Source organism: Kogia breviceps, chromosome 4 (genome assembly GCF_026419965.1).
Source record: "Kogia breviceps isolate mKogBre1 chromosome 4, mKogBre1 haplotype 1, whole genome shotgun sequence".
Classification (NCBI taxonomy): Eukaryota; Metazoa; Chordata; class Mammalia; order Artiodactyla; family Physeteridae; genus Kogia; species Kogia breviceps.
This window is the reverse complement of record NC_081313.1, coordinates 164,711,089-164,737,276: the sequence shown is the minus strand read 5'-3', so window position 1 is coordinate 164,737,276 and position 26,188 is coordinate 164,711,089. Positions and strand designations below refer to the sequence as shown.

The 26,188-nt window shown below is 50.0% G+C and overlaps 1 protein-coding gene across 1 annotated transcript in view; it reads left to right on the top strand.

The window, feature by feature from the left end:
* SLIT3 (slit guidance ligand 3) overlaps window positions 1-26,188 on the top strand; it is a 631,375-nt gene that overhangs the window by 573,703 nt on the left and 31,484 nt on the right. Inside the window, exons 25-31 of the mRNA XM_059063071.2 lie at window positions 1,016-1,179; window positions 3,387-3,511; window positions 7,582-7,679; window positions 11,562-11,701; window positions 13,390-13,483; window positions 18,076-18,213; window positions 24,938-25,178. Of these exons, the coding sequence (XP_058919054.1) occupies window positions 1,016-1,179; window positions 3,387-3,511; window positions 7,582-7,679; window positions 11,562-11,701; window positions 13,390-13,483; window positions 18,076-18,213; window positions 24,938-25,178 (1,000 nt within the window). The remainder of the gene's footprint in view (window positions 1-1,015; window positions 1,180-3,386; window positions 3,512-7,581; window positions 7,680-11,561; window positions 11,702-13,389; window positions 13,484-18,075; window positions 18,214-24,937; window positions 25,179-26,188) is intronic.

Below are 26,188 nucleotides of genomic sequence, written 5' to 3'. Positions count from 1 at the left end.
TTAAAAATCAGCAGAAGTTTTCGTATTTTCTGCCTCAAACAGCACTTTGGAGGTGTCTGCACTGGATGATACCATTTCCCTCCCCTGCACTTGTAAGCTGAGCGGTGCCTGGGAGGAGAACCTTCCTTCTACGCTCTTATGCTCTGTGGCCAACCCGACATAAGACAGATTAACAGGAGAAAAGCATACAAATGTATTTAATATTTTTATGTGTATGTGGGAGTCTTCAAAAAGAGAATGAAAACCCAAAGAAGCCATTGGACCCCAAAGCTTATATACCATTTTTACACAAAGAATGATGAAGCGTGGGGCTCTGACATGACAGAGGAGCTTGGACTAGGGGCGGTAAATCATGGGACCGGCACTAGGAAATCACGCAGAAACTGATGGAAAATCAGCATGATTTTAGTAGGTTTGTTTGTACAGATCCATTTTGGTATCAACTCCCTTCTCTTCCTGGCCCGGGAAGGGTACCTTTCTCATAGGAAATATGACCTGCTTTTAGCTAGAAACAGCATCTGCTGTTTCTCAAGTGCCTTCAGCTCAAAATAGCCAAATAGACAAAGCAGCATATTTGGGGGTGGCATGTTCTGAGCTCCTTCCGTGGTCTGAAGCTGCTTCCTAGGTTGCTGGGTATCAAAAGCTTCTCTGCAGAGTACATCCTCCAGTGCAACCTTTAGTGGGGCAAGAGAGCCAGATAATCAGTGGCCAGAGGTCCAGGAAGCCTCCTGGAGGGGCTGAGATTGGGGGTGAGTTGAGGATGAAATCTTACCAGGGTAGGTGAGAGCAAAGCCTTAGGGATGGGAGGGGCTTGGGTGGGGTTGCAACATCTGCAGGGATTGGAGGTACAGTCTGGAGTTACTGACTTCCCCCCAGTGAAGTCTCTGCTGGTCCTCCTGTCAGACGCCCCCAGTCTAGCCAGATTCTGAAAATTCTGCTTTTCCAGAGGACCAAGACTACGGGGCCTATGGGCCAAGCTGGGCGGGGGAGCCTGACTTCCTGCTCTGCCTCGTAGGGCACTGGGAACCAACCCACTCCACTGCGATTGCAGCCTGCGTTGGCTGTCGGAGTGGGTGAAGGCTGGATACAAGGAGCCTGGCATTGCCCGCTGCAGCAGCCCCGAGCCCATGGCTGACCGACTCCTTCTCACCACGCCCACCCACCGCTTCCAGTGCAAAGGTAGGTGCTGACTCACCCCTCCCCCCCTCCCTGCCCCCTGCAGGGTCTGCTGTGTCCCCAGCAGCCTGTCAGAGCTAGGCATCTCAACAGGTGTCACTTCTAAAGCCGCTGCCCTGTTCTTCCATTGGCCACACAAAGACTCAGATGCTGAAGCTGATGTGGACCTACATCTGAGGGTCCACTTGTCATTCGCTCCCCTAAGTCCCCTAAGTCTGCTGCCATTTCTACATATTGTTGCATAGTTGAGAAAATCTTTAACCTTCATTTTTTACCCAACGATCGTAGAGCATAAGCATTTTCCCGTTTTACTACAGCACATTTGGGGCACATGAGATTTTGATTTGACTGCATGATTATTATGATAACAAACTACTACTGGGTTCTTATTATCTGACAGGCATTATGTTAAGCACTTTTTCATGTATTATTTAATTCTCACTTTCCATGGAGTCATTTATTTAATTCCCCAGCACCTCTGTGGGGTCTACTTTAGTAGTAGTCTTCTAAAAATGAGAAAACCGAGGCTTACTGAGGTTAGATGACTTCTCAAAATCACACAGTTAAGAGGATGCCAGGTCTTTCCGATTCCAGAGCGCATGATCTCAACCACCAAGCTGTAACACTCCATCATAACTTCTTTAACCAGTTCCTGGTTTGTTTGTTTTTTTTCTTGCTGTACGCGGGCCTCTCACCGTCGTGGCCTCTTCCGTTGCGGAGCACAGGCTCCGGACGCGCAGGCTCAGCAGCCATGGCTCACGGGCCCAGCCGCTCCGCGGCATGTGGGATCCTCCCGGACCGGGGCACAAACCCATGTCCCCCACATAGGCAGGTGGACTCTCAACCACTGCGCCACCAAGGAAGCCCCAGTTCCTGGTTTTGAACTTTCAGAGTATTTCCATTTTTTTTCTTACCACGGCTGCATACATGTCTTTCTCTATTTAAAATTATGTCCTTAAATAAGATTCAGAGAACAGAAATTACTGAGCCAAAGTATATGGTCATTACTAAGGTTTTCACACTTAATGCCAAATTGATTTCCAGAAAGGGTTGTAACCAATTTTCACTCCCAGTAGCATCATTTGAGTGCATTTTTCATCAGACCCTTGCATTATTTCATCTCATTTTGTAATCATTGCTAATTCAATAGGTAAAATAGTATATCCCCTCATATTTTGTTTTTGATTATTGGGGGAACTGTTTTTTTCCCCAAAATTTACTTTCCGTTTGTACTACACATCTGCTTGTTAATGTCCTTTGCTCATCTCCTAAGGCCTCAATGTTTATTGTGATTTACAGATATACTTTACCTCTAAAACTTCATTGTGTCCCTGGAACACAGTCTCCCTGGAACAGACCATGTCTCTGTTCTTCGGTGAAGCCAGAGCTGAGCCAGCTGGCATCGGTTCTCAATCAGCTCGTTCTCTTCACCCCACCCACAAATGGTCAGACTCACCCTGCCGTCAATCTCAACCCAGTCTCCAAACTGATGACTGTTATCCTGGGATCATGTAAAGTCCTGACATGAAATAGGGCCTGATTATCCAGGGCTTTGTCAACACTGGCTGCAGCGAAAAGCTGCATTACAAAGCTCTGTGTAGGGACGTGGCCTCCCTCCCTCCAGCCCTGAGGGCCGAGGAGAGCAGGACACAGTTGAAACTGTAATCCCTCATCAGCATCGTTGCTGTGTCTTCCGGACCCATTTCTTACTTCTTCCTGCCGACTCAAGGGGTTCTACAAGGAGAACTTCCTATGGGATGTGTGCCTTTGGCTCAGGCACTGTGCCCTCCTTAGCCCTGCACAGACTATTCCATGAGGAGGGGTGTTTGGGGAAGGGAAAATGGGAGGTACAAATGGAGCCTGGGCCCAGAGCTCCCCAAACATAAAGAGATACACAAGGGGTTTCTAATTATGGTGCATTGTTTGCAGATTAGCACCAAAATCAGATCAGGCTAATTACAATAATTGATTTGACTGAGAAGTGCTTCTGAATGATGTCCCGCTGTGATTTTTTCCTCTCTGGATGATGGCTGAATTAATGGGACTCTAGCTGGACCGGATGTGCTAGCTGCGGAGGGCCAGCTGCCCTCTGGACAGAGATGGGAGGGGCTGGTAGCTGACTGAGGAAGGGGCCGGAGCAGAGGGGGAGGGAGGTGTGACAGTGCGCCTACTTGGGGACCTGCCACCAACACTCTGGTTTTGCTGTCCAGGACCAGTGGACATCAACATTGTGGCCAAGTGCAATGCCTGCCTTTCCAGCCCGTGCAAGAACAATGGGACATGTAGCCAGGATCCCGTGGAGCAGTACCGATGCGCCTGCCCCTACGGCTACAAGGTATGACAGGAGGCCCCGCCCCCTACCATCCATGGCCCAGGGAGGGGCACTGTTCACTGCTGACCCTCCCTTCTCCAAGGACAGTGGATAAGTCCACTTTACAGGTCACTCAAAAACAGCATTTGCCAGCAACTCTCCTGTTCTCCCCAGCACTGCTGGGGCTGGCTGCCCAGCCGTATCACATTCACACCCATCATAGAGGGACCCCATAGAGTCTTGACAGTGATGCAGTGAGATAAGGAGGAAATGTAATATTTGTATTTTCTTTCTTGAACATGGGGAAATTAAATCTCAGAGACTTAAAGTACCTCCAAGTAGAGGCATCCATTGAACCCACCACACTGACCTCCCTCCAGGGTGATTCCCAGGTCCTCCCCCCACCTCCCTTCCCTGCCCGCAGGACAGCCAGCCCTGGAAGCACTGGTTCCAGCTTGAGGAGGATACAGGGATGGAGGATTAAAAGGCCAGCCTTCACTGTTGACAGGCTCAGATCAGCCAACAAGGGCTGGGATAGAGATTCCAGTGCTCCTGTCCTCCCTAGAAATCCAGGCTAATTCCAGAATAACCCTTCCCTCCTTTCTTCTCACCCAGCAGCATCTAGAACACATTATCCTGCCTCCATATTAACATCTATAAAGTATGGATGATGTGCCAAGCACTGTGCTTGGCATTTTAGTCATCTTTTCCCCTGTGAGGATGGACTTATTGATTCCCATTTTACAGATGTGGAAACTGAGCCTCAGACTGTTGAAAGGGCTTGACTCACTGGCCCAAGCTTGTAAGCGGTAGGGTTGGGTTAAGACCCAGAGCTACATGATTCCAAAGCCCCCCCCCCCACTTGCGCCTGGAGGTTTCCTGAATAGCTGAACCCCTCACTACACCTCACTGGGGTCAGCAAAGCCGTGACTGGGGCCTCTTCCCCAGGACACTCCCGGCTTCCCAGATTCCAGCCATCCCAGGGCACCCATCTGAAGGCACTAGGCACGTCGAGAATTTCAAGACAGTCCCCAGCCTGTCTGATGCACCCACCTGGTACAAGCTGAGCAGGAGGGAGCTGGCATCGCCAGGTGTCCTGTCCCCAGGGGGATTTATGTGTATAGTGACAAGCTTGAGGGGCAGACTGCCGCTGGGGAACAGGGCTCCCTGGTGGCTTTCTCAGCTGTAGCTGTGCTTCCAATAGACAGTGTCAGAGTGCCACCTATGGGCCTGAGCCTGAGACAGGAGAGCCAAAGGCTTCCTATGAGGCCAGTCGGACAGCCTCCCTGCCCCAGGCAGCCAACCCCAGGCCTCACACCCACAGGAGTCCAAGACCCACGCCCCTGCACACACACACGTACGCACACACACACGTGTGTACAAACACACATACATATTGTAGAGGAAGACTAGAAATTAAGCAGACATGCTCAAACGCCTGGATCCTCAAACTCCCTTGTATTAATTCAGTGGGGAAAACTCAAGGCTGTGGATTTACACAGAGCAGCAGGTGTGGATCCTGGCTTTGTCATTCCCTAGCTGGGTGGTGACGGCCAGTGGCTGCGCCTCAGGCCTCCCATCTGCACGCTAGGACCTGCCACACAGCCTTGCTGTGAGAATCAAGTGTACGGTAACACATGCAGCGCACCTAGGACAGTACCAAACATTCAGTAAGTGCTCAGCAGCTGTCATATGGATGCCTTTTAACTTTACCGTCTATGCCGGTCCCTAATACCAGGGTGTGGAATGGGCCATCAGGAACAGGTGGCATGTTGCTGGTATCCTGTAAAGGAAGCTAGAAGCCCCAGCCACAACCTTTACAAACACACACACCCTCACACACACTGGGGAGGGGATTGTGGGGGATAGCCGAGGAGCATCCCCAATCTAGTGGATTTGAGCAAAATGAGGCTGAAGAGAGGTGAACTGAACTAATTGACCAGGCGTTGACAACAGTGATTTTTTTTTTCTCACGAACATGTAAGTGACAGAAATCCCCACCTCCAGGCCCAATTACCACATGATCAAGGGCTAGGCTCTGCCTCCTGGATTTCAGTGCTCTGTGGCATAAGGGGCTGGAGGAGACACCTCCCCCTCCCCCATCCCCAGGGGAGGAATCCCCCTGGAGTCCCTGGTACTTGAGAGTCCCCAGAGCAGAGAGGCCGGCCCAGGCAGGGGCTCTGGAGTCCCTGCCTTGACCTGCTCAGGGTTCGCCAGTCCCGCGATCCATGGCCCATTCATCACACACACACACACACGTACACACGCACATACGCACACGTGCGCACACGCGTGAACTACTTAGCAACAACCAAAGACCTGACAGCGTATTTTCATTACCCACATTCAGCTCTATCTTGTAGCTCCATGCTCACCATGGTCATTATCTGCATAGCTCTTAATTATGGAGCTACCATTGCCTGCCAGGTGCCTTATATGAGCGTGATTTCTAATCATTCCTTAACTCTGTGGGGTAGGCATCATTATTCCCATTTTACAGATGACGAAAAGTCTCAGAAAGAGCTAGTAATTTCCTCAAGGCCTGTAGCAGCAGCCGGACTAGCATGTGCATTCAGACCGGCCTAACTGCAGAGCCCGTGTTTTGAGAGGGGCAGAATAAGTGCCCAGCATAGCATCGCGGTTCCCAGCGCTGGCTTTGGACTGGATGTCGGGTTCAGCTGTGCCTGTTCCTGTTCCACTTACTGCTGTGCGATCGTGGGTACAGCACCTCACTTTCTGAGTCTGCCCTCCCTCTCTGTAGGAATGCGGGTGATAACCACCATACCGATCTTGCAGGGGTGTTACGAACATTATATGCAATATAAAACTTAGCGTGAGGCCTGGAACAGAAAATGTGCTCCATAAATGAGAGAATGAGCCTCACAGTTTCCATCGACACGTGGACTTTCTGAAAGGGATCCCACGTTGCTCTGGTTTAGGATACAACCAGACCCCAACCCGAACTGCATTCTCCATGTCCCCTCCGAGAAACCTCTGACGGGCCCTTTACTTGTGATGGAGGCTTGAAGAGGAAGCAGACAGAGGCGGGCCTGCCTTCAGATTGCTGGAGACAGGGCCCGGGGCTCGGCGTGGAGACAGTGAGAAGGCGGCAGTACTCGGCAGAGCCCAGTCCTGCTCCTCACAGGCCTGGCGGCGGCGGAGCAGAGAAGAGGATTTTCTCAGGCAGATGGCGAGCAGGTGGTGTGGCTGTGGAAGGGCTCCCGCGATCACCCCCGCCTGGCACGGCGCCCACGCCGAGCCCACAGCCCAGCCGAACGCAGCAGATGCCTCCCTGCCGCCACCAGACCCCACAGGTCCTCCCGAGGACCGCCGGCCAAGACCTGGGTGCAGCACTGGTCCACGGGACCCAAAACTCTCTCTCACAGGAGATCTCAGTCTGGCCTAACATCAGGATCACCTGCAGAACTTGAGAGTAAATGCCAACACCTGGGCCCACGTCCAGACCAATCAAAGATGACTCTCTGCGGGGCTGTCACTTTATAGGGCCAAGGTCTGTGCACCACACTTCAGCCGTAGTCCACCCTACAAGTTGTGGATTACCGTTAAGCCTCAGTGAGGCTAGTAATAATATCATCTACTGCTATTTACAGAATGCCTACTATGTGCTAGATGTGTTATGTAATATTAAGCACTTCCTTATTGAAAGGTCTAGTTTAATTCTGGTAAGAGCTCTATGAGGTAGGCTTGTAGAAGTTAAAAGGCTTATTATACAAGATCAAGGTCAGCCAACCAGGAAGAGGTGAAGTTGGAATATGAAACCAGGTCTTCCTGGCTCCAAAGCCGCTGCTCTCGGCCTACAGGTTAGGATGGCGAGAAGCGGGTGAAGTCTGGGAAGTACTGAAGCTGGGGCCCAAACTCCCGAGTTCAGCATTCCTCCCCTCCTCACTGCGCAGTGACCAAAGGCAAGGGCTCCCTCGGGCTTTCTCTGGGTCACACAGCAGGCTTGTCCCAGGGAGGGCCTCCATCTCCCTGACCACATCCCAAAGGAAGCTGGGAACCCACAGAGGCCTCTTCATCATGGCAGCCACAGAAAGCCTCCCTAACCACACGCTTCTCTCTCTTCTGCCCCTCAGGGCAAAGACTGCACTATGCCCATCAACACCTGCCTCCAGAACCCCTGTCTGCACGGAGGCACCTGCCACCTGAGCGAGAGCCACAACGATGGGTTCAGGTAACAGCTCACCTTCTGGCCTTCCCTCCTCTCAGTCTTCACGGTCAGGCTCTTGGGCGGGCTGAAGGAGCACAGCCGTGTGCCTCCTGTGTGTGCCCACACTCTGCCCGGCCCTTTATGTGAATGACTCCAAGGCTCTTCATTCCCTATAAGGCAGCTAGTACTATCCCTCTCGTATAGATAAGGAAGTCGAGGCACCAAAGGGATAAATCGTTTGTCCGCAGTTGCACAGTAAGCGTTGGCGCAGGAATCTGAATTCAGGCAGTCCGTCTCCAGAGCCAGGAGGTCTCCAAGGGAAGCCACAGTTGCTGGCTAAAGTCAGAGTGGGATGGGATAATGGCTCAAAGACCTGCCAGCCTGGTAATTCCACCACTCTTTTCTGTGTTATAAAAAACAATAATAATAGGTGACATTGATTACATGCTCATTATGTGCCAGGCAGTGACTCTAAGCCTCATTTAAATCCTCACAAGGACCCTATCCGGCACAGGTAGGTACTATCCCCATTTAACAGATGAGGAAACTGAGGCACAGAATTGATTGGCTCTAGGTCCCATATCCTGACACTCATTCCTGAGTCTCCAAACCTTACCTCTTTCCTCCCTGGCATTAAGAGCTCAGGAAGAAAAGGGGCAGAAGGCACTTAAGGTTCTTCTCATCCCTGTCCTTGGAGTGGGCCTTCTGCAGCTCTGCCAAACCTCAGGCCCCTCCCTGCTTCCCACCCTCCCAGCTGTGTGCACATGTCCAGTTTCCCGGGCCCTACCCTGGCAAAGCAGACCAGTGGCAGTTGGCCCGTTTGGCACCCCCAGTGAGCCAGTGGGTCAGGCGGCAAAGGAGGGGCATCTGGTGGCAAGCTGTGTGCGGAGGTCTTAACGCTCAGGTTGCAAACAATTAATTATCAAAAGCCCTCTGACCAGGGTTGCTGCGTGTTCTGCGAAAGACATCAGGTTCTGGGTTCTCCCCAGGGAACCCAGCCGCCCATGTGTCCATCTGCCAAGCCAGCCCCATCAGAATCAACTCTTAAAATGTTGAAATGTAAGGCAGAGTTCGTTTTCCTGCCTGGAGCAGGCCAAACAACCACACTCTCACCCACTGAGAGCCCCGGGGGTTGGGGGGAGAAACCACCCAGAAATCTCACGGTGGTGGCCACCTGGCCTCAGCCAGGAATCACGCCTCCAGGACTGAAAGCCTGGCCCTGCCCCTCTGTCCCCTGTGCCCCCTCACCGCCACCCCCGAGCCCAGGGACCCACCTCCGCAGGGGACAGGAGCGCCCCCTGCGGGCAACTGTGTTGCTCCCCTCTCTGCAGGCGTTGTTGAGGATTTCAAAGGAACTGGAAGTATTTTTAGGACTCAATTTTCAAGGAAAACGGCCCAGACCCACAGGATTAGGAAAATGGGGTGGAGGGTGCAGGCAATGCGGCCCACATCCCTGGGATGGTATAGCTCGTGTGGGCTTCTCAAGCAGCAGGAAAGCACTGCCCCTCAGGGCAGCACCTGGTAGGCTGGCAAAGGGAGAGCCACCTGTTCGGACGGAGGCTTTGCTCCCTTGTCCCTCCTTTGTCTGTTTCCTAGAGCTTCCATAACAAAGTACCGCAGGCTGGGGGGCTTGGAACCAAAGAATGGATTCTCACAGCTCTGGAAGTCAGAAGCCCAGAGTGAAGGTGTCAGCAGGGCCATGCTCCCTCTGAAACTTGCAAGGGAGGATTCTTCCGCGCCCCTTCCTAGCTTCTGATGGCTGCTGGCAGTTTCTGGCCCCTTCCTAGCTTCTGATGGCTGCTGGCAGTTTCTGGCCCCTTCCTAGCTTCTGATGGCTGCTGGCAGTTTCTGGCATTTCTTGGCCTGCAGAGGCATCAGTCCAATGTCTACCTTCAGCTGCACACGGCCTTCTCCCTTGTGTCTGTCTCCACATGGCCATCTTCTTATAAGGACACTGGTCATATAGGAGTAGGCGCCCACCCCACTCCAGTGAATGTGGTCTTCAGTTAACAAATGACAGCTGCAGTGACTCTGTTTCCCAATTAGGTCACATTCTCAGGTACTGGGGGGGGGGGGTTTAAGATGTCAACATATCTCTTCGAGGGGACGCATTCAATCCATGACACCTCTTACTGGTCAGAATTCTGGAAGCATCACCTACCTCTTCATACAGATGCTTCTCCAGTCTTGACACATTGTCTCTCTGCTCAAAAGAGAGCTGTCCCTCCAGCGAACACATTGCTCTTGAGATATCCTTGTTAGCTCCACACCCTCACCGCCCCACCTCCCACAAGGTTTCCAGGAGGACAGAAAAAAACTTTAGCCTCTTTCCCACCCTCTGTCCAGTCCATGAGCAACCCCTACTCCCCTGACCGGTCACTCTCACCCCACGTTTATGCACTCCTAAGGCTCCGGGGAGAGTCAGAGTAACTCATTTGAGGAAAATAGGCAAAATGTGGCTTAAGATCTTTGGAAAACTACCCACTCTCTGGCTCTGAAGAAATGGCCTTTTTCATGAATGGCCAGGGTCCCTAAGAGGAAAAAAAAAAAGGACTTAGAGTCATTTTACTCCAGCTCAAGAGCTCAGACCCAAGGACCCTTCCCCCAGCCTTTTGTAGAAACTGTGACCCAGTTTTCAGGTCATAGAGGGAAGGAGGTTAATTAGGATTCTAGGACCACAAAAATCCACTTCCTATTAGTTTAGTTTCATTGTTTAGCTAAACGCCCAAGTCAGAGCAGTCTCTGAAATGGAGAGAGGCCTGGAATTCCAGGTCTGAGGCTGGAACACACATTCGTGGATGGGGTGTATGTCCCTGGTCCCTGACGTGGGGGGATGGGCCACAGAATGAGTGAGATTGCCTGCAGCGCTTCTTTAATCAAACACTCCGCTCCCACCTGCATCCTCCTAGCGCCCCCTCACCCCTTGTCAGCTGCCCAGAACTGACTTCATCAGTTCTGACTTATTTTGCATGCCTAATCCTGGGGATGTGGCCAAGGTCAGGAGGTGGGTGGGTGGGGGTGAGGTTTTGATCCAAGCGGTTTAACACTCCAGAGACAGGTTAAGGAAGTGCATCATACTGATCTATGGTGTTTTAAGCCAGGTTCACCAGAAAGTGTTGGCAGGAGAGGGGCCATCCCACCCTTCCCTCAGCCCCCAGAAGCTGGAGGGGGGTCAGAAGTAGCAGGAATACCTGACAGGGAGAAATGGCATCCCTGAGGATAAGGTTAAGTGGGTGGGTAGTTGTACCTAGAACTAAATCTAGCTAACATGTTCTGAACATTTTCGCTGTGCTGTGTACCCTTCTAAGTGTTTTACTCGTATAATCTCATTTAATGCCTGCAGCCACCCTGGGGGGTAGATAGTAGCACCAGTCAACAGATGAGGAAACTGAGACGCAGAATTTAACTCCCAGGAAACCTGGTTGCAGAGCCTGAGCTATGTCCTACTCCTGCTCCAGATAAAAAGGCTGCCCTTGAGTAGAAAATCACCAAAAGGGCAGGGTTCGTTTTGCTCTTCTCTCCTTGTCTACAAAAGAGACTACCCAAAGGCTGCTTAGGAGACAGCTGGAGGAATTTAAGCTCTACCCAGGAAACCACATCCAGCTGGGGTAGCGGTGAAGGAGGCACGGCCGATGGGAATTGCCCCCAGGCGAGGTAGCCATCCAGGGCCAGGGGAGATGGGAGTACTGCCCGGAGACAGGGGGCTAGATGAGATGCCTTCTTAGGCTCCTGAAGGTCTTCCTGCTCAGGACCCCAAGACCTCCTGGGTCCACCGTGCTGCCCAGGACTTCCATCCAGAGGAGAAACCTGACTGATTCTATCTCCCACCTTCCCCTCTGTCGCTCCAACCCACCCCTCTCCCTGACCCCTGGCTCCCCTCTTCGCACCCACAAAACATCTCCAAAGCTGCTCCTGTCCCCTGGGCTTCGAGGGGCAGCGGTGTGAGATCAACCCAGATGACTGTGAGGACAATGACTGTGAGAACAACGCCACCTGTGTGGACGGGATCAACAACTATGTGTGTGTGTGCCCGCCAAACTACACAGGTGAGCCCCCGACACCCGGGCGCGCGTTGGTGTGTGTGGGCTGTGGCTTGTCGTGCGTTACAAGAGTACCGCTTTCTTAGCTCCTTCCAAAGACTCCACCTCCTGTCCCCCTCTGGACAAAGTTTTGAATCCCCCAAACCTGGTACTGTGTCATGAGGGGCTTCCCAGAGGCCCTCTCTCTTCTAGCTTGTCCACCCTCTGCCACCCCACCCCCACCCCACCACCCTGCAAATCACTAGCTCCTCCCCACTTTGAACAGGTCTCCAGGGCCCCTTCAGCTGTCTGTTCATTTGGTTCATGTTCACCCCCTCCTTCGGGAACCCTGGAGCCCCTGTGGTGTTTGAAGCCAGCACAGAGGCACTTGCATCGTGGTCTTGGTCCGTTCGGGTCTGAACTGACGGCGGGCAAATGGGCAGGGGTGGAGGGGGCTGAGGAAACACGCATTAAGGCGGTTTCCCGCCTGTGTCTGCCGTGGACCGGGGTGCAGTTCTGGTTTGTGGTACTTTGTTCCTGAGAATGGGACGTAGTGGTTTTGTCTGTGCCAGAAAACGCCAAAAAGTGTCCCCCACCGAGACCGCACCTCTCTGGGTGTTTCCAGCAGAGGAGGGGAGGCTTAGAAGGCACACAGTGCTCTCTGTGGTCTTGAGAGACCGGGGCAAAACGAGGATGGGGTGGGGGTCAGTTTATCCTCACCGCAACAGAGAAGAGACGCCGGGGCTGTGCCTGTCATGCTTTTACTCCCCGGCCATCCTCAGGACCGTCCTCTGCCCTGTCCCCTGGGAGCCGCGGCCCAGGCTGCCTTCTCCTGCCCACGCCTGCCCTCTGAATGAACCTCCCTGGCTGGAAGTTTGTTTCTTCTAGATCCCTCTCCACCTGGCTTGTGTTGGGGGTTGGTGTGGAATGTGAGGAAGCTGCAAAGCTCAGAAACGCATCTGCCAGGAACCTCCCCCCTGCCCTCCTATCTTACCTCCCACATTCCCAAAACACACTTTCAGGTGATGTATTTCAGGGCTTATATCCCTGGGTATTTATGGCTTGTTAGGCATTTTCTGACACTGTGAATTTCAAAGGGGATGTATCCAGAGGCCAGAACTTCACATTCTTTCCATATTTTCTTCTCTGAGAAAAATCCAAGGGGCTTACTTATCTGTAACAGGTGGACTGTGCTGCTAAGCGCTGTCCCCTCCTCCAGGAAGCCTCTGGGTTTCCACTGAGTTCTCCTGTCATCGCGCTGACGGCTCTGTGTTGTAATTAATTGCCTGCTTATTTGTAGATACAGCCCCCGCACTAGCCATGGCGGGGGAGGGGGGGACAGGGCCAGGTCACGGTTGTGTCCCCAGCACGGTGCTGCCACACAGGAGGTGCTCCACAAATGTGTGTGGAAGGAAAAGCAAATAAGCATAGCCCAAGGTCAGGGGTGGTTTCAGCTGCCGCCGCCCCTAAATAATCAAGTGAAATAGCCAAATGGTGGTGCAGTGACCGTGCCCGGGTGAGGTCCTGCAATCTTCCCATGGTCACTGCCAGGGAAATCGAGGCTGAGGCACAGGAGAAAGGAGACGCCAAAAGAGCAAATGCAGGGCTCCTGATACCTGTGACCTCCTGGCCAGGGGCTGGATGAACCTGACTTCTAGCCAGGGCATCCCCCCCGTACCCTCCCTGATGCCTGGGTTCTCTACCTGCCCCACCAGGTGAGCTGTGCGACGAGGTGATTGACCACTGCGTGCCCGAGATGAACCTCTGTCAGCATGAGGCAAAGTGCGTCTCCCTGGACAGAGGATTCAGGTGAGGCTCGTTCATGCCCAGAACCGGGTCCCAAGGACTCGGCTCCAGCAGTCTGGGTTTGAGGCAGAGACTCTGGGGTTCCCTCCATATTCTCTCTCTCTCTCTCTCTCTCTCTCTCTCTCTCTCTCTCTCTCTCTCTCTCTCTCTCTCTCTCTCTGGGTTTGAGGCAGAGACTCTGGGGTTCCCTCCATATTCTCTCTCTCTCTCTCTCTCTCTCTCTCTCTCTCTCTCGTTTCTTACCATGTTCTTTTCTGTATCTCTGACCAGTCATGGTCTAATTCTCTTAGACTCTCTCTCTCTACCTTTCTGAGCCTCTGTCTCTGTCCTCTCTATTCCCTCTCTCTCAGGCCCCAGACCCTCAGTGTGCTGAAGGCAGTGGGTAGCACAGGAGGTTTTCAATTCCCTCCCTCCAAGGCCCTTGCCATTGACCTGGGGGAGGAAAAGTTGACACAAAACAAAGGTTAAGAAAAGAAGCAATTCCTAGGGCCCTAGATTCTGGCTCTGAGTGCTGCTGGGGTTCTGAGGAGGGGCGGGGAGGAACCTTCTGGAGCAGAGAGGGACGCCCCCCACCCTAGGAGGTGGGATGTGAAGTGACCACCAAAGAATGGGTGGAATTGGGACGCGCTGCGAGAAGGAGGGAGCCCCACAGGTGGGAGAAGAGTCTAGAGTAGGTGAGGGTGAGAGGAGGCCGTGAGCACCTCTTCTTGTGTTTTCTTTTTCTTTCTGGATATCCCAAGCCTAGAGCTTACCACCAGGGAAAACGCAAGAAGAGTGTAGGCCCTCTGGCTTCAGAGGGAGCGAAGGAACCTGCGGTCCTTTGGCGCATGCACCGTGCTTCAAGTCTGCCTTACCTGCTCCTGTCCCCTCGGAGATGTGCCGGGTGGGCTTTCACATAATCGAGTTCCCTGAGCTTGAGTAAGAGCGAGGGATGCCTTCCCCGCACCCTGCTTTTCCCACTCCAGGATTTGACTTCAGATCAGGGCTGCTCTTTAACTGAAGGAAGAGCAAAGGGGTAGGAAGAGATGCTTAAAACACGAACTTGAACCCAAAGCTGAGCCAGCTGGACTGACAAGAAAAGTGCTTTGGGTGTACCTCAGAAGGGGCAGTGATGGTGACTGGGCATCTGAGCTATGAAGAGTGGGGGGTAGAATATCTGTAGATGGAAAGGAGATCAGTGGCATTCCAGGCTGAGTGGACGGCAAGCTCAGAGGACGCTGGCTGGGATGAGCAATAGTGAGCTTGGAGACTGGTCAGAAGTGGTCCAGGGTACAGGTCTGGGAATGGGGTGCTAGAGACTTAGGACCAGAGATCACGATTCTCTACTGCTTGTCCCTGGAAACTCTCTCTACTGTAAGCAAGACCCCTTGAGTTCAAGGACAATACAGAATATAGAAACCAGTCTCGCTTTCAAAATCTTGAGATAATATTGATACATTTATGCACAATGTCTCTTAGAATCTTGAAGAGGCCTACAGGCCAACTCAATAATGTTGGTTTTTTTTTTTTTCTTTTTGAGATGCATTTAAATGAAAAGTCCCTTCTCCCAGTGCAACGTTTTATAATGTTATCGCCCTCCCCTGCCATCACCATAACAACTCACATCCCAAGGCAGGCAACAGGGGCATTAACAAAAGAGATGTGCAGTCAGTGCAACCTCTGCCCAAGTTTGAAGATGTTTATCCTTGGGGATTTCCTTGTATGCTGTTCTGATGAGGCCTCAACTCAACAGAACAGACAGTACTCTATCAGTATCTGTGACATGAACACTGAAGTAATAATATACCGAAGCCCTGAAAATAATAATGAACACTGCCCATACACACTGAAAATCATAACAGAAACAAAGATGGCAGTGGCTAGCATGCACTGGACACTCCCTCTGGGTCAGGCACTGTGCATTATCTCACTTAACACTCAACAATCTTAGGATGTAGAAACTGTTACCCACCTCCTGTGTGGGGCTGAGGTTCAGTGAGGTGAAGCAAGCAGCCGACACACTGCACAGAAAGGGAGGCGAGTCAGTCCAGGCCTGACTGATTCCTTGGCTAAATCCAGAGGCTCCCGAAGTCACTCCTCCTTGTCCAGAATCAGTAGGTCGAATGCATATCAAAATTGCATAACCCTTACGCTTTAGAAAAAAAGATAAAGGCAAAACATTTGAGGACAACAAGGAATGCAGGTGCTTGTCTTTGGCCGATGAAGAAATGTTGTAGAGATCCTTGCTACTGGAGGTGAGCTTCCTGAACCAGCAGTATCAGCATCCCATGGGAGCTTGTTGGGAATGCTAATTCCCAGGCCCCACCCAGACTCCCTGAAGCAGAAGCTGCACTTTAACAAGACCCCTGGGTGTTTCGTTTAGGAAGCACGGGTGTGGAGAGGGCTGTAGCACTGGGAGAAAAGAAGGATGAGAACACATCTTCCTCGAGACTTCCACTGCTTCATCTGCGAGGGCGCATGGCTTCCCTAATTCCTCATAAAGACCTGCTCAGTAGCCTCGAATTCCACGCTCATCAGGCTGGGTTTTCCCCTGTAAGTAGTGAGCGGCTATTATTGCCTTGGAGAGGCTTATACAGCTTGAGTTGCTCTGCAGGTACTTCTTAGAATTCAGGAGACACAAACGCAGATGCCTGCTGGGGCCAGGTTGAACCCTAGCAGAGGCCTGGCCTATGATATATTGAGCATGTGCCCCCAAAAGGCATCCCCGAGCTGTTCCTTTAAAAGACTAGGAAGGGGCTTCCCTGGTGGCGCAGTGGTTAGGAGTCCGCCTGCCGATGCAGGGGACGCGGGTTCGTGTCCCGGTCCGGGAAGATCCCACATGCCGCGGAGCGGCTGGGCCCTTGAGCCATGGCTGCTGAGCCTGCGCATCCAGAGCCTGTGCTCCACAACGGGAGAGGCCACAACAGTGAGAGGCCCGCGTACAGAAAAAAAAAAAAAAAGACTAGGAAGGAATGGGGGCTAAGATGTGAAAGTTTTGCACCTTCTGGTGCAGCAATAGGCCACATATTTCAAGTTTACCCATCAAATAAGCAAAGGTAAATAGGTCAGATCTTAGCAGATTTCACAGCTTTTGGACCGCAGGTCCAGTAAATCCTCAGATTCTAGAACTAGCCCCCCTCCAGGGACACCCCACCCCCTGAGTATCTTACCTAGCCATGGATCCACAGCATACGCACCATGTTCTGGCAGCCCCAGCACTGCCAGGATCTACTTGTGATTCCAGCCCAGTTCCAGCCATCCTAAAGGGGGTGGAGTGAGGAGAGGGCGGAGTAAGGACTATCCCTTTGTCCTGATGCTTCCCCAGTCAGGCTCCTGCGTCACATAAGTATTCCAAGGTCTCACTTCCCTCCCCACCTGGCCACCCGTACCACACCTTCCCCTGCCCGTACTACCTTCCTCCTCTGACTTGGATAGGCTGTGGTTATCCAGCAGAATTCAGCCAATGAGCCCAGAGAGGTGTGCAGGCTCCAGGCCCTGCCGGAGGTAGAGGAGCCGGGAAGCATTCGTGTTCACACGTGCCTGTGTGCTGAAGCCAATGTAAGGTGGTACCCTTGGTCTCTTCCTTGCTGGGACTTCGGCACATTGTCACCCCAGACAGAGGAGCCCAGAGGTGCGTGTCTCAGGCCCATGTTTAGGGAGACCCGCCGCAGCAGCCGTCTCTGGCCGGGTTGAAACCTGGGCCAGCGAGGACGGGGACGTGATGGAGCTGCTGACACCATGCTCCTCAGGGAGGGGTGGGTCGGCCTGTAGGGCCTGGGTTGGGCCAGTAGCTCCCATCCTCTCCCCTGGAGACCAGGAGGCTTTTATCAAGGGCAAAGGGATTCACCTTCTTATATCAGCCCGAATGCTTGGGAAAAAATGAACAAACAATAGAATAGAACCAAAGGGAGTGCCAACAGCATCGTTTCTAAATCATCCTTATCAGCACCTTCTACATATCACACTGACTGTTTACTCAGTGTGGATCTAGTGCCCTGCACAGAGTGTATCACTTAATTTTTTAAACCACCGTAAGAGGTGAAGTTATTGATTATCAGTCACACTGAAAAGTGAAGAAACTGAAACAGAGAGGCAGTGAGTGGCAGATACACGAGAACAGGGTCTGACACACGTAAGTGTAAACGAAGTATCACTCACACACATAAGTGTTACACGGTGGGGGGGCCTCAGGGAAGTCAGGCCAGCTCTCCTGGAGCCCTGGTTTCCTCCTGGTATTGGAGGGGGACTGACCCTCCTTCACAGGGTGCTGGGAGGCCTTAGCAAGGCACTCTGTGAAAGGTGCTTAGCCCAGTGCCTGGCACAAAGGCAGGCTAAGCTGAATATCGGTTCTATGTAGACAGTGGTAGATCCAAGCCAAAACCTGTGTGACCGCAGCCCTGCACTCCTCAGCCGGCTCCTGACAAGATGCCCCACATAAAGCAGGCAGACATCGGCTTGCAGTGACCAGAGGCTGTGGACAGCCCATGAGACCCACTGCAGGCCAGGCTTTGGGGAGCCCGCAAGAGCTGCGGGGACTTGGCTACGTGGGTAGACAGAGGAGAGGCTGCCTAGAAGCCGGCCAGGCCGTAGAATAGCCTCGCTCCTCTGTGTTCCAGGTGCGAATGCCTCCCTGGCTACAGCGGGAAGCTCTGCGAGGTGGACAGTGATGACTGCGCAGCCCACAGGTGCCGCCATGGGGCCCAGTGTGTGGATGCGGTCAACAGCTACACGTGCATCTGCCCCCAGGGCTTCAGGTATGGTCAAGGGGCCAGATGGCAGGGGGCAGCGGGCGGGGAGCCGGTGGGCCCAGGCAGCCAGGGTGGAGACCCAGACAGCCCTAGCCCTAGGTCTCTGTGGTGCCTTTATTCCCCCAAACCTTCTTCAGCCCTTGCAAGTGCCAGAGCAGACCATGTTCACCCCATGTTGTAGATGGATAAAAAGAGGTACCCAAGGCAACCATGTAGAATTCGGACTTAGGGTCCAGCTCATATTATGTCAAACTTCGGCATGATTCCATCTAACAAACGATGCTACCATTTTGGAGCCCAGCTTGCAGGGTGTGGGTAGCCACATGGCCACGCTGGCAGGAGTCTTCTTTCTAGGCTGCAGAACAAAAACAGTATCGTGCCCTAATGGCAGGAAAATGGAGGTGAATGGGAGGGTTTGGGGGTCAGTCATTGGAATCAGTGAAGCCAGGAGAGAAAGGGGAGACTGGAGGCCCTGGCCAGGTGGTCAGATGTCTGTGGAGTACGTGGAAGGGGTACGAGGGTGCCCGCTCTCGCTCCCACACTGACTGGAAGGGAAGGGCCCAGGACAGTCTGGAGGGGAGGCACTCCCTCCAGACACTGACCCCCCACTGAAGTGGGGGAGGGTATAGAGGTATAGATCTAACTGTGCAGCCAAGCCTTGGTCATAGACTCTGAGAAGGAACCATGAGTTCTCAAGGCAGTTGGTTCCAAAGCCTGATTGAGACCATCTGCATGCGAGGCTTGTGAAAATATAAGTTCCAGAGCCCCACCCCAGAGCTACGAAATTAGAATATGGGGTGGGAAGAAGGAGCTGGAAACCCACACTTTAAAAAAAAATGTTTTAAATTGTGGTAAAATGCACGTAACACAAAATTTACCGTCTTAAGCATTTTTAAATGTACAGTAAGTACGTTCATATTGCCGTGCAAACATCACCACCATCCATCTCCAGAACTTTTTTTTTTTTTGGCTGTGTTGGGTCTTCGTTGCTGCACGCGGGTTTTCTCTAGTTGCTGCAAGTGGGGGCTACTATTTTTTTTTCTTTTTTTAACATCTTTATTGGAGTATAATTGCTTTACAGTGTTGTGCTAGTTTCTGCTGTATAACAAAGGGAATCAGCTCTATGTTTACATATGTCCCCATATCTCTTCCCTCTTGCGTCTCCCTCCCTCCCACCCTATCCCACACCTCTAGGTGGTCACAAAGCACCAAGCTGACCTTCCTGTGCTATGTGGCTGCTTCCCACTAGCTATCCACCTTACGTTTGGTAGTGTATGTATGTCCACGCCACTCTCTCACTTTGGGCCAGCTTACCCTTCCCCACCCACATCAAGTCCATTCTCTATGTCTGCACTTTATTCCTGTCCTGCCCCTAGGTTCATCAGTACCTTTTTGTTTTTTAGATTCCATATATATGTGTTAGCATACGGTATTGGTTTTTCTCTTTCTGACTTTACTTCACTCTGTATGACAGACTCTAGGTCCATCCACCTCACTACAAATAACTCAATTTCATTTCTTTTTATGGCTGAGTAATATTCCATTGTATATATGTGTACCATCTTCTTTATCCATTCATCTGTTGATGGACACTTAGGTTGCTTCCATATCCTGGCTATTGTAAGTAGTGCAGCAATGAACATTATGGTACATGACTTGTTTTGAATTATGGTTTTCTTAGGGTACCTGCCCAGTAGTGGGATTGCTGGGTCATATGGTAGTTCTATTTTTAGTTTTTTAAGGAACCTCCTCCATACTATTCTCCATAGTGACTGTATCAATTTACATTCCCACCAACGATGCAAGTGGGTTCCCTTTTCTCCACACCCTCTCCAGCATTTATCATTTGTAGATTTTTTGATGATGGCCATTCTGACTGGTGGGAGGTGATACCTCATTGTAGTTTTGATTTGCATTTCTCTAATGATTAGTGATGTTGAACATCCTTTCATGTGGTTGTTGCCAATCTGTATATCTTCTTTGGAGAAATGTCTATTTAGGTCTTCTGCCCATTTTTAGACTGGGCTGTTTGTTTTTTTGATATTGAGCTGCACGAGCTGCTTGTATATTTTGGAGATTAATCCTTTGTCAGTTTCTTCATTTGCAAATATTTTATCCCATTCTGAGTGTTGTCTTTTCATCTTGTTTATGGTTTCATTTGCTATGCAAAAGTTTTAAGTTTCATTACGTCCCATGTGTTTATTTTTGTTTTTATTTCCATTTCTCTAGGACGTGGGTCAAAAATGATCTTGCTGTGATTCATGTCATAGAGTGTTCTGCCTATGTTTTCCTCTAAGAGTTTATATTACAGTGTCTCCCCTTACATTTAGGTCTTTAATCCATTTTGAGTTTATTTTTTTATACAGTGTTAGGGAGTGTTCTAATTTCACTCTTTTACATGTAGCTGTCCAGTTTTCCCAGCACTACTTATTGAAGAGGCAGTCTTTTCTCCATTGTATATTCTTGCCTCCTTTATCAAAGACAACGTGACTGTATGTGCGTGGGTTTATCTCTGGGCTTTCTATCCTGTTCCATTGATCTATATTTCTGGTTTTGTGCCAGTACCATACTGTCTTCATTACTGTGGCTTTGTAGTATAGTCTGAAGTCAGGGAGCCAGAGTCCTCCAGCTCCATTTTTCTTTCTCAAGATTGCTTTGGCTATTCGGAGTCTTTTGTGTTTCCATACAAATTGTGAAATGTTTTGTTCTAGTTCTGTGAAAAATGCTGTTGGTAATTTGATAGGGATAGCATTGAATCTGTAGATTGCTTTGGGTAGCATAGTCATTTTCACAATGTTGACTCTTCCAATCAAGAACATGGTATATCTCTCCATCTGTTTGTATCGTCTCTAATTTCTTTTATCAGTGTCTTATAGTTTTTTGCATACAGGTCTTTTGTCTCCTTATGTAGGTTTATTCCTAGGTATTTTATTCTTTTTGTTGCAGTGGTAAATGGGAATGTTTCCTTAATTTCTCTTTCAGTTTTTTCATCATTAGTGTATAGAAATGCCAGAGATTTCTGTGCATTAATTTTGTATCCTGCTACTTTACCAAATTCATTGATTAGCTCTAGTAGTTTTCTGGTAGCATCTTTAGGATTCTCTATGTATAGCATCATGTCATCTGCAAACAGTGGCAGCTTTACTTCTTCTTTTCTGATTTGGATTCCTTTTATTTCTTTTTCTTCTCCAATTGCTGGGGCTAAAAATTCCAAAACTATGTTGAATAATAGCAGTGAGAGTGGTCAGCCTTGTCTTGTTCCTGATCTTAGTGGAAATGGTTTCAGTTTTGCACCATTGAGGACGATGTTGGCTGTGGGTTTGTCATATATGGCCTTTATTATGTTGAGGAAAGTTCCCTCTATGCCTACTTTCTGGAGGGTTTTTATCATAAATGGGTGTTGAATTTTGTCCAAAGCTTTCTCTGAATCTATTGAGATGATCATATGGTTTTTCTCCTTCAATTTATTAATATGGTGTATCACGTTGATTGATTTGTGTATATTGAAGAATCCTTGCATTTCTGGGATAAACCCCACTTGATCATGGTGTATGATCCTTTTAATGTGTTGTTGGATTCTGTTTGCTAGTATTTTGTTGAGGATTTTTACATCTATGTTCATCAGTGATACTGGCCTATAGTTTTCTTTCTTTGTGACATCTTTTTTTTTTACAGTATCTTTGTCTGGTTTTGGTATCAGGGTGATGGTGGCCTTGTAGAATGAGTTTGGGAGTGTTCCTCCCTCTGCTATCTTTTGGAAGAGTTTGAGAAGGATAGGTGTTAGCTCTTCTCTAAATGTTTGATAGAATTCTCCTGTGAAATCATCTGATCCTGGGCTTTTGTTTGCTGGCAGATTTTTAATCACAGTTTCAATTTCAGTGCTTGTGATTGGTCTGTTTATATTTTCTATTTCTTTCTGGTTCAGTCTTGGAAGGTTATGCTTTCCTAAGAATTTGTCCATTTCTTCCAGGTTGTCCACTTTATTGGCATATAGTTGCTTGTAGTAATCTCTCATGATCCTTCATACTTCTGCAGTGTCAGTTGTTACTTCTTTTTCTTTTCTAATTCTGTTAATTTGAGTCTTCTCCCTTTTTTCTTGATGAGTCTGGCTAATAGTTTATTGATTTTGTTTATCTTCTCAAAGAACCAGCTTTTAGTTTTATTGATCTTTGCTATTGTTTCCTTCATTTCTTTTTCATTTATGTCTTTTTTTAAAATAAATTTATTTATTTTATTTATTTATTTTTGGCTGCATTGGGTCGTTGTGGTGCTCAGGCTTCTCACTGCGGTGGCTTCTCTTGTTGCAGAGCACAGGCTTTAGGCATGCGGGCTTCAGTAGTTGTGGCACACAGGCTCAGTAGTTGTGGCTCATGGGCTCTAGAGCGCAGGCTGAGTAGCTGCGGCGCACAGGCTTAGTTGGTCTGCGGCATGTGGGATCTTCCTGGACCAGGGATCAAACCCGTGTCCCCTGCATTGGCAGGCAGATTCTCAACCTCTGCACCACCAGGGAAGCCCTTTTTCATTTATTTCTGATCTGATCTTTATGATTTCTTCCCTTCTGCCAATTTTGGGGGTTTTTTGTTCTTCTTTCTCTAATTGCTTTAGGTTTAAGTTTAGGTTGTTTATTTGACATTTTTTCTTGTTTCTTGAGGTAGGCTTGTATTGCTATAAACTTCCCTCTTAGAATTGCTTTCGCTGCATCCCATAGGTTTTGGGTCATCGTATTTTCACTGTCATTTGTTTCTAGGTATTTTTGGATTTCCTCTTTGATTTCTTCACTGATCTCTTCTTGGTTATTTAGTAGCATATTGTTTAGCCTCTATGTGTCTGTATTTTTTTTTTTTACAGTTTTTTTCCTGTAATTGATATCTAGTTTCATAGCGTAGTGATTGGAAAAGATGCCTGACAAATTTCAATTTTCTTAAATTTACCAAGGCTTGATTTGTGACCCAAGATATGATCTATCCTGGAGAATGTTCCACGAGCACTTGAGAAGAAAGTGTATTCTGTTTTTTGAATGGAATGTCCTATAAATATCAATTAAATCCATCTTATCTAATGTGTCATTTAAAGCTTGTGTTTCTTTATTTATTTTCATTATCGATGATCTGTTCATTGGTGAAAGTAGGGTGTTAAAGTCCCCTACTATGATTGTGTTACTGTTAATTTCTCCTTTTATGGCTGTTAACATTTGCCTTACGTATTGATGTGCTCCTATGTTGGGTGCGTATTTACAATTGTTATATCTTCTTCTTGGATCAATCCCTTGATCATTATGTAGTGTCCTTCTTTGTCTCTTGTAATAGTCTTTGTTTTAAAGTCTATTTTGTCTGATATGAGTATTGCTACTCCATCTTTCTTTTGATTTCCATTTGCATGGAATATTTTTTCCATCCCCTCACTTTCAGTCTGTATGTGTCCCTAGATATGAAGTGGGTCTCTTGTAGACAGCATATATACAGGTCTTATTCTTCTATCCATTCAGCCAGTCTATGTCTTTTGGTGGGAGCATTTAATCCATTTACATTTAAGGTAGTTATCGATATGTATGTTCCTATTACCATTTTCTTAATTGTTTTGGGTTTGTTTTTGTAGGTCTTTTCCTTCTCTTGTGTTTCCTGCCCAGAGTAGTTCCTTTAGCATTTGTTGTAAAGCTGGTTTGGTGGTGCTGAATTCTCTTAATAGGGGCTACTCTTTGTTGCGGTGCATGGGCTTCTCATTGTGGTGGCTTCTCTTTTTGCAGAGCATGGGCTCTAGGCATGCAGGCTCCAGTAGTTGCAGCACACAGGCTGAGTAGTTGCAGCACATGGGATCTAGGGCACACGGGCTTCAGTAGTTGCGGCACATGGGCTCAGTAGTTGTGGCTTGCAGGCTCTAGAGCGCAGGCTCAGTAGTTGTGGTGCATGGCCTCAGTTGCTGCGTGGCATGTGGGATCTTCCTGAACCAGCTATTGAACCCATGTCCCCTGCATTGGCAGGCAGATTCTTATCCACTGAGCCACCAGGGAAGCCCTCCAGAACTCCTTTTATCTAGCAAACTGAAACTCTGTACCCAATTAAACAACATTTTTCTGTTCCCCCTCCCCTGGCCCCAGCAGCCACCATTCTTTTTTTATTTATTGGCCGCACCACGTGGCATGTGGGATCTTAGTTCCCTGGCCAGGGATTGAACCCACACCCCCTGCATTGGAAGCATGGAGTCTTAACCTCTGGACCACCAGCGAAGTTCCCCAGCAGCCACCATTCTACTTTCTGTTTCCATGAGTTTAACCACTCTGGGTACTTCATATGAGTGGAATCAGACAGCATTTGTCTTTTTCTATCTGATTCTTTGGTGTCGTATAATCTCCTCAAGGTCCATCCATACTGTAGCATGTGTCAGAATGCCCTTTTCAAGGCTGAGTGTTATTCCCTTGTGTACCCCGTTTTGCTTATCCACTGATCCATGGCTGGATGAGAATCTGCACTTTCAACAAATTCATCGCAGGCAATTCTGATGACACTGAAATTGAGAACCTGTGCTCTAGTCTGACCCCATTATTTTAAAAAAGGGAAATCTGGGGCTTAGAGAAGGATCCAGGCCTTGCCCCAGTCACTAGCAGGGCTGGAACTAGTCTCAGTTCCCTCTCATGCCATGGTCTCTGCTAGTGGCTCTTTGGCCTAAATAAGTTGATGTCTCCTCTCACCATTCCCCATGTTCCCTCCCCCCATCCTCCTCTCCTCCCTCCCAGCGGGCTCTACTGCGAGCACCCCCCGCCCATGGTCCTGCTACAGACAAGCCCCTGCGACCAGTACGAGTGCCAGAACGGGGCCCAGTGCATCGTGGTGCAGCAGGAGCCCACCTGCCGCTGCCCCCCGGGCTTCGCCGGCCCAAGGTGCGAGAAGCTCATCACCGTCAACTTCGTGGGCAAGGACTCCTACGTGGAACTGGCCTCCGCCAAGGTCCGGCCCCAGGCCAACATCTCCCTGCAGGTGCGCCCCACCCACCCAGCCCTTGGAAGGACCCTAACATGCCCCCAAGCTCTGACTGTTCCGAGAACAGCTGGGATGCCCCAGATCGCAGCAGTCCTGCCCCCTTCCCTACACAGCATAAGGGACAACACTCAGCTTGGGGGGACTGGGACCAGCTCTGTCCAGAGGGTTCTATAGACAGCTCCTGACCAGCTCTCACTGCAAAGAGCAGCCCCCACTCCAGCCTCATTCATTCTTTTCTCTAGGAAATATTCATTTAACTATTACATGCCAGACACCGTGCACTGGGGATTCAGTGGTGGACAAGACAGGCGAAGCCCCTTGCCCAGGGCAGGATGACAAGAAAAGGGACAATGACAGCCCTGGGTGTTGTGGGAGCACATGGGCGGGGCAGTGATACCAGCCTGCTGGGAAGAATCAGGGAAGGCTCCCCAGAGGCTGAGATCTGAAGGATGAGTAGGAATTTGCCTGGAGAAGGGCAGAAGGGTGAGGGGCTGATGGTGCAGGATGAAGGGGGGTGGTGCATTCGAGCCTCAGAGATCAGCATGTGCAAAGGCCCAGAGGCACAAGGGAGCAGGGCATTTTTCAGGGAACAGGAAACCATTCAGTATGAACCAAATTCTTTTCCAACTAACTTCTGTAGAGTTCCTTACCTATGGACCTGAGTAGTTCTTCCAGACTACATTTCTGGGTGACCTCAATGCTGTTGGGGAGCAGCGGGAGAGGGAAGGGGTATGATAAAGAGCAGGCCCCTGCCTGTAGGCTCGGTGGGCAGGGGGGACCCCAGAGCCCCAGCTAGAGGGTGCAGGCCAGTTAGTGGCTCTGCCACATAGCATTAGCTAAGGCCCTTTCTTCCTTCTGGTTATGGCCACACTAGCCTAGGTTTAAGCTTAGGGGAAAATATTCATTCAACAAAGATCCACTGGGCATCCACCCCTGCCAGGTACCATTCGAGGCACTGGGGCTGCAGAGATGTATGCAAGTTCACCCGGCCTCACCTCATGGAGCCT